The 18383-nt window shown below is 36.2% G+C and overlaps 1 protein-coding gene across 2 annotated transcripts; it reads left to right on the top strand.

Annotated features, from left to right (window-relative positions):
- The first annotated feature begins 2088 nt into the window (after positions 1–2088).
- Positions 2089–15809, top strand: LOC309716990 (C-type lectin lectoxin-Phi1-like). 2 transcript variants are annotated; one of them, XM_082551169.1, is made up of 8 exons: positions 2089–2249; positions 10028–10464; positions 12631–12708; positions 13911–14027; positions 14460–14654; positions 14741–14904; positions 15032–15141; positions 15254–15809. In XM_082551169.1, the coding sequence occupies exons 2-8, from the start codon at positions 10398–10400 to the stop codon at positions 15378–15380; spliced, it is 858 nt and encodes a 285-aa protein (XP_082407295.1). In that variant the 5' UTR covers positions 2089–2249; positions 10028–10397; the 3' UTR covers positions 15381–15809. The 2 variants fall into 2 exon arrangements, with proteins under 2 accessions (XP_082407295.1, XP_082407296.1); XM_082551170.1 differs by lacking the exon at positions 14460–14654.
- The last annotated feature ends 2574 nt before the right edge of the window (positions 15810–18383 follow it).

An 18383-nucleotide genomic window follows, 5' to 3' on the forward strand; every position in this document is an offset into this window, starting at 1 on the left:
AGTTATCTAAGCTCAGCTCTCTACTGCACACAAGCACAACATTCAAATATGTTTTTGAAGGTGAACAGAAAGGGATCCCTGCTGCTGTAATCACAAAATGGAATTTAACACTGAGACAAGTAAATGCAGCTCTCCAATGTGAACATCTAAAACTCTGCGCTGTTCTTGAAATGGCTGGGCACAAGGAGTTATTATTCACAACACGAGAGTGGAACCTGTTGAAGGAGATGGTGGACATCTTGAAGCCTTTTGGAGACGCAACAGATTTGACACAAAGTGGGAAAATAGTCACGATCAGTGTTGTTGTTCCATCCGTGCTGTCCCTCAATCACCACCTTGAGAAACTGAAGCCTCAAGTCTGTTTCCTGAGTGGTCTGGTCAGGAGTCTCCAAGCATCTTTGAACAAAAGATTTCTTGGACTCTTTATCAGTGTGCGAATGGCTAGAGCAGAAGATGGGATCACTGCCCCCTTTTCAGATCCAGTGTACCTTAAAGTAGCTGCTTTGGATCCAGCATTTTCTCTGTTGTGGGTGGAACACCATGTGTTGGGCAGTTGTGACATAAAGACAGAGGTGACACAAAAAGCTAAAGGTAAAGATTGAATACAGTGTATATTTTTTTCTGTATTTTTTTGTCTAAAATTGTAAGAAAGGCTCTTTTGCTGTTGTTAATTTGTTTTGCCAGATCTGATTCTGCAAGATGCTGCAGATCCTGCAAAGTCAGAGAAACCTGTGACTTCTGGTGAGGAACATCAAGAGGACTGTGAAGATGGAGGACTCTTTGCTGCTTACTGTAAGAGGCAGAAGAAAGATGTGGGGAAGAGTCCAGCTCTACAGCTAAGTCACTACCTGGATATTGCTGATGGACAGAACGTCCCCTTGTTCTGGGCAATGAACATGCAGACTCTTCCTTCTCTGTTTCATGTGGCCACCAGAGTTTTGGCAGTACCTGCATGTAGTGCTCCTGTGGAGCGAGTTTTCAGCTATGGTGGCATCATTCTATGGCCTCATCGTGCACAAATGACTGACAGACTTTTGGCCAATTTGGTCTTTTGCAAATGCAGTGCAGAATAGTTAACTGAAATAACTTAAAGTGCACATTCTTGTTCATCGTTCATTTACATATATATATATATATACATATATAATGTTTTTGTTTTTTTTCCTCTGTCACTCACACATGGACACATACAAACACACATGTTCACACCTGTGACAGACTAGATGAGAGAGAGAGGCTAAGCTAATCACACTGCACTAAATTTACTGCGATGGTTCATTGTTTTGTAAATAAGGAAATTGCAGCACTTTTTTTTCAACAGGAAGTTCTGCTTTTGCATTTTTCACTGAATGTTTATTCTGTGAATTTGTAATTTAGAGGAAGACTATTCTTGCAGCAACGTTTAATTGAGCTGTACATTATAAAGGTGCAACTTCAGAATTAGTTTGTGCATATTTTGTAAGTTCACTTGTTTCATCAGGTGTTGAGATAAATACAGATTTAAAAAAGAACACATGGTCTATTATTTACATTTAACATATAACTGCAACATTGTTTAAAAAAAAAGACTTGAAAGGACTTGAAATTCAAAGTTTAGGACTTGGGACTTGACTTGAAAGTAGTCTGTCTTGACTTAAGACTCTGACTTGCCTGACTTTACTTGAGACTTGACTCGTGACTTGATGATATAGACTTGAGACTTACTTGAGACTTGCAAAACAATGACTTGGTCCCACCTCTACACCATCTACAAGAAACCATAATTAGGCTGATGCCAAAGACCCTAACCCTTGGGCCAAACTACAGATAGAAACCTATAGTCTATGGGCCAAGTTGGAAAAAAAACTCCTAAAAAACAGCACTGAGGGACAATAAATTGAATTATTTTGCTTCACAGTTTATAGTAAATTAACATTTAAAGTCTAATGTACACACTAGCCATCTGTTCACAACATATTCACCGCTCACAGTAATAGTATTATCTTTTCATCACACTGTAAAGTGTTTGAGGTTCTTCCAGCCAGACATGTATGCAAATTACATTCAAAGCCAAAAGCAGAAGTTGGTGTTAGAAACAGACTCGGGGGGAAAAAACAGCTTCTCTCATTTATGCCCTGTGGTTCAAATACAATACTCTTCTCTGTCTACGAGTCACAAAAAACCAAACAGAAAGACTGTAAGGATGGCAGAGGACGAGGTTAACTACTCATCAGTTGTATTTAAACCTAACCAACAACAAAAATCAGAAGGTAAGTTAAGCCTTTCAAATGCACTGTGTAAAGAAAAAGAGATTCATAAACTCAGAGTACTTGTGTAGTCTTTTCAGTATAATGGATGTGAAGATCAGAGGTGGGACCAAGTCATTGTTTTGCAAGTCTCAAGTAAGTCTCAAGTCTTTATCCTCAAGTCTCAAGTCAAGTCTCAAGTAATGTCAGGCAAGTCAGAGTCGAGTCTCAAGTCACTGGTGTAAAAGTCCGAGTCAAGTCACAAGTCTGACATTTTGAATTTCAAGTCCTTTCGAGTCTTTAAAAAAAAACAACGAAAAAAGCATGTTGCAGTTATATGCTAAATGTAAATATTAGACCATGTAATTTTTAAATCTGTGTTTTTCTCAACACATGACAAAATAGTGAACTTAGAAAATATACACAAATTGTGAAATTGCACCTCTTTAAAATGCAGCTCAATTAAACCTAGCTCCAAGAATAATTTTCACCGACAGTTCTGAGATAAGCTGCATGTTATTCTTGGATGCGGTTGTAGGACCGGCTTTAAAATCACATGACAAAAATATCATACACATTAAAAAAAACTGTATCACCAACGTAGCCTGGAAAACATTTGCTAGTTAGATGAAGTCAGCTATCTCATCTTAGCATATTTATATGCATATTTATAATTATACGGTTCTTGGAGTGAGTGCATACACTCATGAAGTTTAGTAACTTCCGGTCACTGCAACAAGCCCAGGTACAGTTTACCGACGGATGGGTGCAGGACCTTGAAATGCACCATGTAGAACGAAAGACCATCGTACGTATCATAAGTTTACCAGTCTCACAAATCGTCTTCATAAATACACATTCGTTAACCGTTTATTAATAGGACCTTTGAGCTCAACGGTAATTAATTAGCAGTGGAAATAATTTCTGGTAGCATCACAGAAATGTAGCAGTGACAACAATATTGTATGCTGTAATCGTACTGGGCAATTAGTGATACAAAAAACCTGTTTTATCCTGTGAATAAAAGTATATGTTTTTGTCAATGTACCATAATAACAGAGGAGAAACGCAATATTGTGTCAGGACAATTCACTATTTATGCACAATAAATAAAGGAGCATAGCGCGACAATTTCTGTTCAGCGCCAGACTTGCTTGTAACCTATATCACCAATTATGTTATGAAAATGACGTATTAACTACTACAAAACACTGACCTTCGTGTAAATGCTTGGAGCAGACTAACCTGTGAGCTGGAGGGTTCTGGGACGTTATATTTGGTCTTTGAATGGCTGCAATCCAGTCGCCTCTTTGTTACTTCGGAAACATGGCTTGAACAATTTCTCTTCAACGAGGTAATCCGATAACAACCGATCTCTTTACCCGTCGGCTTCCCGTGGCTGTCATGCGACCGGCTATTGCAGTTAATAATACAACGGCTTCTTGACATTTTTGTGTTTCTTTTTATCGCTGTATAACTGATTTTAATTGAAAGCCTGCGTGCGCTAGTACCGCTTGCCACGAGTTCCCAGAATCCTTTGCGGTTCTACCCGTGAATGACGTCACATTTTCAATCTCTATATAATATGCATGTTAAATTTTATATTTGGGGTAAAATATCAAGTCTTTTCAAGTAAACCGGTTCAAGTCCAATTCAAGTCCCAAGTCATTGGTGTAAAAGTCCAAGTCAAGTCACAAGTCTTAGAACATTATTTCAAGTCAAGTCTAAAGTCATAAAATTAATGACTCGAGTCTGACTCGAGTCCAAGTCATGTGACTCGAGTCCACACCTCTGGTGAAGATACACACTAATATTTTCACTTCCTGTTTAAGCAACCTGCACCGAAAATTACAATGTGACCAAAAAATGAAAAAAGATTTCAGAAGAATGTAATGAAGCATATTTAAAGGTTTTTAAGGCAGTTGATCCTTTCTTCCTCTTAGGCAATAGTTATAAGACAGGGGAAAAAACATGGATTAAAGATACTGTAATGTTAAGTCCAAATAATGAAATAAGCATTAGAATGTCCTGTTATTTGATAACTTGTGATTACTAATTCATTTTTAAACCTTGAATCAAAAATCATTTTAAATATTTTTGAAAATTCGGGATAAATTAATTATGTCTTATTTTATGTCAATATTGATTCCCCTTCATCAAACCTGTGATTTTTCTTAGTGCCTGGATCCCAGGGTCTCCTACTGATGGTCAGTGTGCAATCTCTGTCAGAAGTCAAGGATTTAAGTCAGTGAGCTGTAGTGAGCAGAACCGATGGATCTGCAAGAAAAAAGCCTTAACTCTTTGAATACTGCAGTACAACGTCACATGACTCCTGGATGTTCTGAAAATATAATATTAATAATGATGTTCATATCAGTAAAAATATAAGTAAATATATAAATATATTGAAATATGAAGACTGCTTTATGATTTTTGTATATTTAAAAAAACATGCCAAGTATTTTAATTTTACTTAGAAAGAAAAAAGGAAGTAAATTAACCTGTTTTTGAAATCAAATAATTGCCATATTGTTACTGACTTTCTCTTGTTAACAAACGTTTTAAACAAAAGTTGTAGCTAAAACAACACTTTCCAAACTGCTGTAACATGATGAGGAAGAAAGAGAGCTGGCCTCTATATTTGGACTGTCAGCATCAGCCACAGAGCAGCAGAGAAGAACAGGAAGTTCAGCTCATATAAGTTTTATGTTTTGTATTTTATACATATTCTTTGTCAAATCAAGTCCAGTTTTTCAACATTGTTGTTATATTGTATTTGGTGGGGGTTTTAATAATTTTTGTTTTCTTTCAGTTTTACATTTTCCAAATTAGATTCAATTACTTTTCAGTGGCTCTATATTTTAATTGCTAACACATTCAATTGGAGGTTCACTGGTTTCTTGCAGGAGATGCAAAATAATACTAGCAAATCAAACACACAACCCTTGTGAGAAGGGAGCAGCTGAAAGTAACACACAGATTCAGTTACTTTCAGAGAAAAGTTATTAACTTGAGTTTAGTTTCTATTAGGCTCAATGCTAATTTTAGTTAAACTATAACATGGTAATAGTGTAGCACAGGGCAATATCTAAGAAGCTCAGAATGGTTATTGGAAATGTTTGCTCTGCATAAGTGAGTACATCCATAATTTTTCTTGCAAAGTCTGAAAATAAGTTGTTAAACAAAGTTTTTAGTTTAGATGCATGGTAGTTTGCTTACTCATTAATCCCAAGACAATCTTGTAGGTCCTTGTTTTGAGTTGTCGTCTGTAACCATGTTAAGATGCGCTTGATTCCTAAAATTCACTTTGAAAAATTTTGGCGATTTGAAATTTTACTGAAGTACATCGGATCTATTAAAAGCCTGGAAGATATAAATAAATGGTTTAACATGTGACTCGTATACATTTGAGCAGGTAACAAGCCCGAACCAAAGAACCAAGGTCACCCACAGTAATAACAGACACAAGTGTTGATTCAATAAATGCCCTGACATCTATATCACTATAATCACTAAACACTATATCATACCTCTCACTATTATACACATACCTGTATGTGTAGACTAAGCACATAAAAGTGAGAGGTGATGGGAATAATTCATCAAAAGCTTTTTTTTCATCCAAAACATGATCTAAAATGGAAATTCTTGTTATTATAAATGTGTTTGACATTTAAAAAAAAAAAAAGCAGTCACCACCAGTGTCTAATTTAATCTAATTAACATAACATTAACAACTGATAACCAACAGGTGGTGTTGTTTATGTTTTTGAATAAACATTTTATGAAAATACATCACTTTCTTTCTTCTTTTTTTTTTTAGTAGAATGAAGATTTACGATTTGTTGTAGAGAACAGCTGTAGAGTTTTATGATCAGCTGCTTTGCAGCGGCGATACCAAACACAAGTACAGTACACTGTTTAAATGCCCTCAGAGGCAGTAGGCCAGCAGTGCCTGTTGGTGTAGGAAGTGTTTTCAGTATTTTTAGGAAGAACAATTCCTGTTGTTCTTCCTTCATCACTGCTGTAGTGTTGTTACTAGTTTATCATAGGAGTGTATCGGAACCACAACCATGTTGACCAGTGTGACGATAAAACTAGAGAGGTGAGGTTGAGATGGTCTGAACATGTGCAGTGGAGGGATAGTGGCTCTATTGGACAGATAATTTTAATTATGGAGCTGCCAGGCAACAGTAAATAAGGAAGGACATGCAGAGGATTGGTGCATAGTATAGTACATTGTAGTTTAAGCTAGAACAGTAATTAGGTTTAGGTTTGCTGCTGGGCATCTTGTGATCTTAAAGAAAAATGATCCTGGATAAAAAAAAAAGTAGTTTACACATCCTCCTATGTTTATAATAGTTTCTATTGTGTGTCTGATCAATGTTTGTTCCTCCGTACTTACCATCTGTTCGACTTCCTTTACTGTCTTTCATGCAGCGCATGCTAAAACAAGCTTGAGCACCCACATACGTGCAAAGCCTGAAAAACCTGAAAAAAACCTGAAAAAGATATTGACAAATCGTTACATTAAAAAGGAAAATTGTGTGTTTGTTTTAAGGGTCTTCAGTCATGGCAAGAAAAAAAATGTCAATACCAAAAAAACAACAGCTGAGGAAAGGTGAACTAGCAGCCGAAGAACAAGCTGTAGATGAACTTTGTGGGTTAAAACTGCTAATAATCTGTCCTGTCACACCAACTCAGCATTGTTTCTTCTAACACAGCGATCAACAAACTTCTCTATCATGTTTAAAATTAGTTAAAAATGCTGTTTCACAATTTAAAAATACGCAAATGTTCCTTTATTTTGTAAGGATCACATTTTTCATAATGATTAATGTTTTTTGAACCACAACATGAAAAAGTATGATGAGACTTACAAAGAAATACAGTACATATAACAGTCATACATGTATTTGAAATTTCATCTTTGTGTCATGTTTATTCCAGTCTCATGTAAGGAAACCTTAAACCACGAAGATTTCTATTTTACAGCTTTTGTATTTAAAGTGTATAATTTAATTTACTTTTATGGCAAATTTAACTCACCAAGCTGCTTTTTGTATGTGAAAGAGAGTTGGTAAGTAGAAAAGTTCATACTTGAGTAATTGTGAAGTAAAGGTTTAGAAAGTCTGATTGTTTTTACAGAGGAAAGATACACTCAGCAGACTCATATAACCAAGTTTCACAGCCTCCTCCAGAGTAAATAGACTCAGCACATTCATAACTGAGGTAAACGGAGGAGTAACAACCTACACTATTTTTACAGCAGTCAAGTTTATTTGTCCTACAGCAGCCACCGTAGCTAGGATTATGCACTTCAACTGAGAAGTGCAGGAAAACTGAATTCAGCTGACTATGATCTGCAACCTACTAACAGCTAGCAGGGATATTTTCCACATTGTACCTTTAAGAAGAAAAACGGTTGGATGTATGAATCTAAAATCTAAATCGATGATTTCACATAGACATACGCAATTTGAATCTACCAGAGGTGTGGACTCGAGTCACATGACTTGGACTCGAGTCAGACTCGAGTCATTAATTTTATGACTTTAGACTTGACTTGAAAAAATGTTCTAAGACTTGTGACTTGACTTGGACTTTTACACCAATGACTTGGGACTTGAATTGGACTTGAACCGGTTTACTTGAAAAGACTTGATATTTTACCCCAAATATAAAATTTAACATGCATATTATATAGACATTGAAAATGTGACGTCATTCACGGGTAGAACCGCAAAGGATTCTGGGAACTCGTGGCAAGCGGTACTAGCGCACGCAGGCTTTCAATTAAAATCAGTTATACAGCGATAAAAAGAAACACAAAAATGTCAAGAAGCTGTTGTATTATTAACTGCAATAGCCGGTCGCATGACAGCCACGGGAAGCCGACGGGTAAAGAGATCGGTTGTTATCGGATTACGTCGTTGAAGAGAAATTGTTCAAGCCATGTTTCCGAAGTAACAAAGATGCGACGGATGGCCTGGATTGCAGCCATTCAAAGATCAAATATAACGTCCCAGAACACTCCAGCTCACAGGTTAGTCTGCTCCAAGCATTTACACGAAGGTCAGTGTTTTGTAGTAGTTAATACGTCATTTTCATAACATAATTGGTGATATAGGTTACAAGCAAGTCTGGCGCTGAACAGAAATTGTCGCTCCTTTATTTATTGTGCATAAATAATGAATTGTCCTGACACAATATTGCGTTTCTCCTCTGTTATTATGGTACATTGACAAAAACATATACTTTTATTCACAGGATAAAACAGGTTTTTTGTATCACTAATCGCCCAGTACGATTACAGCATACAATATTGTTGTCACTGCTACATTTCTGTGATGCTACCAGAAATTATTTCCACTACTAATTAATTACCGTTGAGCTCAAAGGTTATATTAATAAACGGTTAACGAATGTATATTTATGAAGACGATTTGTGAGACTGGTAAACTTATGATACGTACGATGGTCTTTCGTTCTACACGGTGCATTTCAAGGTCCTGCACCCATCTGTCGGTAAACTGTACCTGGGCTTGTTGCAGTGACCGGAAGTTACTAAACTTCATGAGTGTATGCACTCACTCCAAGAACCGTATGATTATAAATATGCATATAAATATGCTAAGATGAGATAGCTGACTTCATCTAACTAGCAAATGTTTTCCAGGCTATGTTGGTGATACAGTTTTTTTTAATGTGTATGATATTTTTGTCATGCGATTTTAAAGCCGGTCCTACAACCGCATCCAAGAATGACATGCAGCTTATCTCAGAACTGTGGGTGAAAATTATTCTTGGAGCTAAGTTTAATTGAGCTGCATTTTAAAGAGGTGCAATTTCACAATTTGTGTATATTTTCTAAGTTCACTATTTTGTCATGTGTTGAGAAAAACACAGATTTTAAAATTACATGGTCTAATATTTACATTTAGCATATAACTGCAACATTATTTTTTCGTTTTGTTTTTTTTTAAAGACTCGAAAGGACTTGAAATTCAAAGTTTCAGACTTGTGACTTGACTCGGACTTTTACACCAGTGACTTGAGACTCGACTCTGACTTGCCTGACATTACTTGAGACTTGACTTGAGACTTGAGGATAAAGACTTGAGACTTACTTGAGACTTGCAAAACAATGACTTGGTCCCACCTCTGGAATCTACTGACAATGAAGATTAAAAGTTAAAAATGAGGCTCTTCTATTCATAAATTCATAGCTGTTGTAACATGTTTGATCAAGATGAGGTAGAGGAAGAGTTGGCCACTACATTTGGACGTCATTAACAAAGCACCCTGTCAACGTCAGTCACAGAGCTGCAGTGAGGAACGGGAAGTCCAGCTTATGAAATGAGTCTCATGTTGTCTGTTTTACATATGTTGTTTTTCCAGTTTGTGTTCAGTGTTTTTCAGTTAATTTTCAGAGTGAATTATTTGTTTTGGTTAGTTTTATATATTTATATCCATTTTAGTTTTGTATATATCTTTTTGTTTATTTTGTTAGTATCAACTATAATATGTTTGGTATTTTTTAGATGTAAAAAGCTATCAGTTGTTATTGATTCACAGACTTTCTCATGTACACACCTAGAGCTTTATATTTATAAAGATCTAGATAGGCCAATGGTGCCTCATGTCATGTGGACAAAATCAGAAGCTGAATATAATCAACTGAAACATTACTCTGTGAAAAATACCTCCAAAGGACATTTTTCTCATTTTTTTCAGTTTACATGTTTTTTCTAGTTGCTTGTTTTCCAATCTTTAAATACGGCCCATTTTCTCATTTTCAGAATATTTTGGAACTTTCCACTCACAAAGGAACCAAAGCACCTGATATCAAACCGATCTTATGCATTCATTAAATACCATCAAATCTGCAGCAATTGTGCTGCCGATGCTATCATGCTGGTATGAACCAATATCTGTGAGTCATGTTTCCAGCTCCTTGTTGAATCTACGCCATGAAGAACCTGGTACTAGCAAGGTGTACCTAATAAAGTGTAATAAAGTGAAAGACATGGACAGCTTACTTTGTCAGCCAAAAGCAGAAGTTGCTAAATGAGATGGGTGTGACAGAGTTAAGAAACAACTTGCTCTGTGGCTGTAACGCGGTAGTATCTCTCTGTCTATAATCGCTTAAATCTCAACAAGACTGTAAGGATGGCAGACGAAGAAGTTAACTATGCCTCAGTCACATTCAACACCAAGAAACTATCCCGATCACAAGGTAAGTTAAGTTTTTCAAATATACTGCAAGAAGAAAAGATAAAGCCAACACTGCAAATTTACACAATACGGATGTTTTTTACTGGTGTTTTCTGCAGTAATAGAGGTTAGAAAAAAAACTTGTAGAAATCAGGTCCAAGTTAGATGTTAAGCTAACTATCCCACCAGAATATTGAGGGGATTCATTCAGATGCCCAAACGACCTAAACTGATAGCTTGGACATCTGACTTTGATGCATCCTGGTTGTGGTGGTGGCTGATGAGGGGGAGGTCGGGGTATCTGCTTGGACCGTGTCCACAACCACAACCCCTCCCCACTTCCTAAATGGATGGGAGAAAATGTAAAGAAAAATGTATTTAATTAAATAAATAAATAAAAAGTGTAAAAGTCACACTTTGTTGAAAGACGATGAACCATTAAGAATGAGTGTGTCCTCTGTGAACCAGTTCTAATCCACTGGAATTTACAGTATTATTTCATCTATCCATCCATTTCTTTAACTACTTATCCCATGCAGACTAGTTGCATTTGCATGATGTTTAACTACAGATACTTTTACTACAGCTACACTGAGCAAAGAACTATTACATCCAAATAATAAAAAAGCATTAGAAGGAATTTGACTGCAAAATAAAGGTTCAATATTTCACCACCTACCACTTCAAGATACAATAACTGATGTGAGCTATGCTGGACGGGCTGTGGACTAGTTGGGAACTTGTCCAAGGTTGGTTGAAAAAAAAAAGAAATTAAACAGAAATAAATGTTGGAGCCAGAACTGAAGAATGATTTATTAATTACTATCAGTCAAAGGTTTGAACGCACCTTTTCATTTAATGGTTTTTCATTATTTTTACTACTTTATACATTGTTATTCATGCTGAAGAAATCAAGTATGTAAAGTAAGATATATGGAATTATGAAGCAAAGAAAAAATTGATAAATGACTCTAAACAAATCATATATTTTAGATTCTCAAAGTAGCTGCTCTTTGCTTTGTTGACTGTGCTGTAAACCCTTGGCCTTCTCTCAATGAGCTTCATGATCCCCTGAGATAGTTTCCCCTTCACTGGTGTGCTTTATCAGGGTTTATTTGTATTTTAAGACCTGAAGGTCAATCAGTCCTGAAAACTGCTCGAACTTTGAGTGTGTCCCCAATTGCAGTTGCAAAAACCATCAACCATCGGTTGAAACTGGCTCACACGAAGACCAAGAATCACCTCTCTTGACTATTAAGGCTGGTTTAACAGCACCTCAGATTAGAGCCCAGATAAATGCCACCCAGAGATCCAGTAGCAGACACATCTGTACATTAACTGTTCAAGGAAACTGCGCAAATCAGGCCTTTATAGTCAAATAGAAACACAAGGAATGGACATTAGACCAGTGGAAACCTGTGCTTTGGTCTGGTGAGTCCAAATTAAGGTTGTGCTTTGTTGGTGACACTGTTGGAGATTTAATCAAAACTGAAGGCACACTGGACCAGCATGGCTATCACAGCATCCTGTAGCTACATGACATCACATCTGGTTCACGTTTAGTTGGAGCATCATTTATTTTTCAACAGAACAATGACCCCAAACACACCTCCAGGCTGTGTAAGGAATATTTCACCAAGAAGGAGAGTGATGGAGTGCTGCACCAGTTGGCCTGGCCTCCAGAGTCATCTGACCTAAACCCAGCCGAGATGGTTCTGGATGAGATGGACCGCAGAGTGAAGCAAGAGGGCCAATAATTGCTCAGCATCTCTGGGAACTCCTTCAAGACTGTTGGAAATCCACTTCAGGTGACGACCTCATGAAGCTCATTGAGAGAATGGCACGACTCTGCAAAGCAGTAATCAAAGCAAAGGGTGGATATTTTAAAGAATCAAGGATATTAAACATGTTTTGAGTTATTTCACACTTTTTTGTTTACTAGATAATTCCATCTGTGTTCATTCATAGGTGCATTCCTTCAGTTAGAATCTACAATGTAAATAATCGTGAAAATAAAGAAAGATCATTAAATGGCTGGTAATGTATATTTATACACATATCTACATGGACATCTGCTGCATTTATCTTTTTTGTTGTATTAATGAATAAAAGAAAGTTAAAAGAACTACTAAATAGGCACTATAAAGTCCTATATTTGTGAATACTAATAAATCTTTAAACCTTTCAGTTAAAAAAGAGGAGGAAACCATTTATGATGATGTGAAAGTGAAACATAAAGCAACGGAACAAACTCCTGACACAAACAGTGAGTAATAAAAAGAAATCACAAATCCACCTGTAATCATGTCTAACACTGCAAAGATTTTTTAAAACTTACTACAAGATGTGGTAATGAGTACTAATCAGCTTCTAAATTCATTTACAGTGTGTTTTCATGCTATTATCCTTCATGTTCATAAGGGTTGGTACGAGAGTACACTCTATAAAGGCTTTCATTGTAAAAGACAGGGGAGAGCAGGCCTTATACAGTACAGAATGCGTTCAGCTTGTCAAATTTACATAAATCTTCGATCGCTAGCAATGTGACTCTGAAGTGCTGTACTATATGTTTGTAAGTTTTCTCTCCAGCAAACACAACAATGTTAACAAAATGGTTTGCACCGTCAAAGGCAGCTGCGGCTGCCTTTGGTTTCACTCTATAATAGGCTACTGGACTTATTTTTCTACCAGTTTGAAATTTGAGAATGTTTAACCTCCTACGACCTGGCGTCCATATATGTGGACATCACATTTTGGGTTATTTATACCAAAATACTCAATTTTGCTCTACAAGGGCCTGATATCCACTTACGAGGACATTATACTGCTACTGTTCTATCAAAAAGGTAAAAAAAAATCTGGTAAAACTTTGTTTTTACATTCATCGGGCCCCAATATGGCCAAGAGAAATCAAAAATGCATGCCGTGGAAGAGTTCGGGTCTTAGGAGGTTAAACAAGAGAGAAAAGTGTAAAAATGTCCATGCCTGTCTGAGTATGTAGTGTGTAGTGAGGCATTTTACAGCCATAAAACACCTATAGTAATTGTAAAAAATAAAGCTGACTACTTGGTTTCACCTACCATGATTTCACTTATCGCGGGTTATTTTTAGAACATAAATCCCGCGACAAATGAGTGACCGACCACTGTAAAGGAGTTTTCTGTATTAATTTTTCTCTTACTTTTTAACCACACATTGAATTTTACCATTTACCATTTATAGAAATATCTGTTTAAAACTGGATTATTTATTGGCAGAAAATTATTTACTTTAAAAAACAGTGTGTACATGTGCATTTTAGAGCTGATATGAGGCTTGAGCAGTGCAAGATTAAATAAAATACTTATTTTTTCAGATTTTTTTCTCTGGAAATGTATGCAACTTTTAATAACCAATAAACAATAATGACATTCATTCATTCAAGCAATGAATGTAAAGTAAGTAAAGCAATATATTTCTGTCCTGTAGACGTCTCGATTGACAACAGATCAGGCAGTAGACGTCATCACTATCAGCAGTTGGCCTGTTGTTTGGGCACATTTTGTGTCATTTTGGTGTTGGGCATCATAGCAGTCACAGTATACCGTAAGTATGAAAAAGATCAGTCAATACATACACTCAATTTAGAGCTCAGACAGATTTTAAAGCCTTTTTTTTTTTTTTTTTTTTTTTTTTACAAATTAACAGTCATACTTAAACTAATTTCTGTTAGTATTTGTAAAAGGAAAAAATGTCATTTCTGGAAAAAACTAATTACAGAAGAGAAAAATGCAAAAGATACATTTTAATGAATACAATTTTGACTACATGTAATATTTTTGTGATTAGTTTTTTATCTTTAGAGTCAACCTTCCACAAAAAAAAGATGCAACACACACAAAATCTGTGTATATGTGATTTGAGATACAATAATAAGCAATATTCTATAATAACAGTGAATGCAGTGTTTTTTAAGACAATCCATTAAAAAAAAAAAACATGTATGATGCAACCTAACATGAGACTCTACTCTGTTAGAAAAACAGGTGATGAACCTGACTGCAGAAAACCACAGCCTTAGAGAGAAAAATGAGCAGTTGGAGGCTCAGAATAAGGGGCTGGAGACAGAGAAGGAAAATCTAACAGAACAAATATGTGACATATCATGGAACAAGCTCAATATTAGTCGAGCTCAGTGGAGCATTGATGCCTACTGTCCCAAAGAAAATAACCGTATGTTCCAAATATATCATGTACAAAAATACCAAATTTAACAGAAATATGCAGTGATGTTTATTAACTGAGCTCTATCCTTGCAGACAGAACATGTAAGCCTTGTCAGAATGGATGGGATCATGTTGAGTCCAGCTGCTATGCAATTAATGATGCTGTCCGTGATCAATGGAAAACCTGGGAAGAAGCTCAAGAAAACTGCACAGGAAAGATTTCAGATTTACCTGTTGTTATTAATGAAGAAGAAAAGGTACTGAGAAAACTGTGGGACACTTTATTACAGACTTCATGAAAATAAAAATTTAATTTCTTTAGCTTGAAAGCTTTCTTAGAGCAAATTATTTAAATATCTCTGACAACTTTCTCTTTGTCCTCAGAAAACTGTCAGTGAAAAGAGTTGGAAATATGAAAACAAAGGATACTGGATTGGTCTGAGAGTTAAAGATGGGAAATGGAAATGGCTGGATGGAAGGAATCTGACTAATAGGTAAGAGACACTTTGAATCAATAGAAATTTCAAGTATTTCCAAAATCTGTGATAAATCAATTACAGTGTACCAGTGTCCATCAGCCTTGAGGAGATTTGTTGTTTTCCTCAGCTCCTGGATCGACCAGACTCCTTCTGATGGTCACTGTGCAATCTCTGTACAAGACGAAGGATTTAAATCAGTGAGCTGTAATGAGAAGAACCGATGGATCTGCAAAAAGAAAGCTGTAGTTGTTTGAATACTGCAGTAAAAATATCATGACTGGTGGAGATTCTAAATACAAAAAAACAATGATATTACCATTAATGAAATCTTTAAATAGATTTTTTTTTAAATTGAGTTTACACAAAAAAAAAGTTTAACAAAACTGTACTGATTTTGTTTGCCCAGCAGAGGGCACTGCATTACTTCCCATCAAAGACAGTGGTTGTCTAAAGTATCTGTATTCTGGCATTTCTATATTTAAGTGACAATTATTGTTGTAAAAAAAAAAATCAACCAACCAACTAAAGAAACAAACAAACAGTACTGAACAAAATAAGCTGAACTTCCTGTTCTTCGCTGTTGCTAAATGGCAGATCTTGACAGTGTGACTGATGACGGAAGTCTAAATGTAGTGCCGGCTCTCCTCCTTCCACATCTGAATGTTGTTCTTAACTTGATTAAAACCATCCATTCATCCATTCTCTGCCGCTAATCCTTATCACGGTCGCAGGGAGGCTGGAGCCTATCCCAGCTGTCTTGAGGCGAAAGACAGGGTACACCCTGGACAGGTCGCCAGTCTGTTGCAGGGTAACACATAGACAACCATTTGCACTCACATTCACACCTATGGGCAATTTAGAGTTTCCAATTAACCTATCCCCACTAACTGCATGTCTTTGGACTACTGGAGAAAGCTGGAGTACCTGGAGCAAATCCACGCCATCATGCGGAGAACATGCAAACTCCACACAGAAAGACTGATGGTGGAACTGAACTCAGGACCTTCTTGCTGTGAGGCAACGGTGCTAACATGGTAGATGATGAACACAGGTCAAAAGGGTCAACACTACCAGTCCACTCTCCTTGAGGCTTCCACAAAATTCAGACAGAATCCACACATTCCCAAATCCAAAGTAGAATCACCTCACTACTCCATGTCAGGCAATCTCCACACAAACCTGGTCACAGGGACAGACAGGTAAGAATTTCTTAGCAAACAGTTTTCACAGCAACAAGAATAGAAGCCAGGCTTCACTAAGTGTTTCACTCGGTGATATCTGATCTTCTGCTACTTTCTTATGAAGCTGCCTGGACAGGATCATCAGAAGAAGTTGCGTGATTGTGACCAGGTGTGTGAGCTAGAAGGTGCAAAACCAGCCATGTCCTCACAATGCACACTTGCCGCCGCGCACACACATACAGACGTATTTGCCAGAAGCAAGAACTTTGAAGCTCAGAATGGTTATTAGAAAAATCTGATCCACATAAACTCCATCATGTTCCACTAATCCCAATTTTTCTAAAAATGTCTGAAAAACCAGTTATTTATTAGCTTGCTAGCTATTCCTAAATGTGCCACATGTTTTGAATGTGCAAAAAAGAAATTTTTCTGAGGTTGGGAATATTTATTTAAAAGCTTTTCTAATTTAAATCATTCAAAACAGAAAACTTGCTTTTAGACTGAGAACTTAATCTTAAACAAAAGTGTTCACTGGAAGGCACATTATACAGACAAAAATGACTCTATCCACCACAAATCTAATATCTGTCTAAATCTTATGTGTGAGTTCTGGGGCAATTCTAGGTTCAAACCTTTAGAGGAGGCTCAGCTCCCAGTCATGATGTCATGCATGCATGCCTTGTAATTAATATTAATTGAACATGCTGCCTGCAAATGTCATCAACTCTTTCTACATTTGCAAACCTTTGCAAACATTTGCAAATTAGTTGGATGACCTATTGTAGTGTCGAAGAATGACTCAGAGTGAATAATCAGAGATTTCAATCTAATCCATCCATTTTAGGATGGAGACTTTAGTTATCAAATCCAAAGCAAAGGCTCAGTCGTTAAAGAAGTTAAAGAACTATTTGTGACAGATAAGAAACATGTACAACATCATTTTAGTCTCTTAACCACATAGAGGCAGTTCATCATCAGACACTGGAAAATCACCTGTCCATGGACCTGCACAAGGAGAAAACTGGTAATAATGTATTAGTATTGTATTGTATCTTTATTTCAGACATATACAGAAAAACCAATATATAGAAATACACATATTTGCATTTACATGTACAAATATGAATATATATGTAAATACACACGTATATGCTCAGACAAAACAAAGAGAAAGAAAATAAATAAAATAAAACAAAGTCTAAATGATATCAAATTACAATTATTAAGTCTGAAATGGAGTAGGAAGAAGTATATACATACTTATTAATCCCTACCCCATGCTCAACATTCTATTGAATCCCACTTTTCACTGTTACCCCTAATTCCTTCATAACTTACCCCACACTATAAACAAGGAATGAAGGAAATGTATAAAAATAGCTACAGTGATAGATATAATTTTGATGCAATTTAGCATAGTTATACATACAATGGGTCATCAACTTTATCAGTTTCATATTCTCCCAAAAGCAGTTTTCGAAACATCTTTATGAACTGACTAATGCTTGAACATTGCAGTAGGTCCACAGGAAAACTGTTCCACAGTTTTACCCCACAAATGGTAATACAAAAGGTTTTAACCTTTGTCCGTGCTTTAAGAGTCTTCAGATTTAATTTTCCCCTCAATTCACAGTCTCTGTCAAAAAACATCATCTGTACATTTCCTGGTAACATATTGTATCTGGCTTTGTACATAATTTTTTACAGTTTTATATTTTATAAGATTCATAAACTTCAACATTTTTTAATTTCAAGAACATAATATTAGTGTGGTCTCTAAATCCTGCTTTAGTAATCATCCTGATGGCTTTTTTCTGAATTTTACATAATGGTTGAAGTGAAGTTTTGTATGTATTTTTCCTCAGATTTCAGTATTCAGTATTTCACAGTATTCCAAATATGGCAGTATAAGTGAACAGTAAAGTACCCGGAGTGATTTGGAAGGCAAAAAATGTTTAGCTTTACTCAGTACACAGATGCTTCTTTACAGTTTAGCTTGTATTTGCTGTATGTGAGGTTTCCAGCAGATTGTGTTGTCTATTATCACACCCAGAAGTTTTGTGTGAGAAACTCTAC

Source organism: Aulonocara stuartgranti (genome assembly GCF_965226115.1).
Source record: "Aulonocara stuartgranti genome assembly, chromosome: 11".
Classification (NCBI taxonomy): Eukaryota; Metazoa; Chordata; class Actinopteri; order Cichliformes; family Cichlidae; genus Aulonocara; species Aulonocara stuartgranti.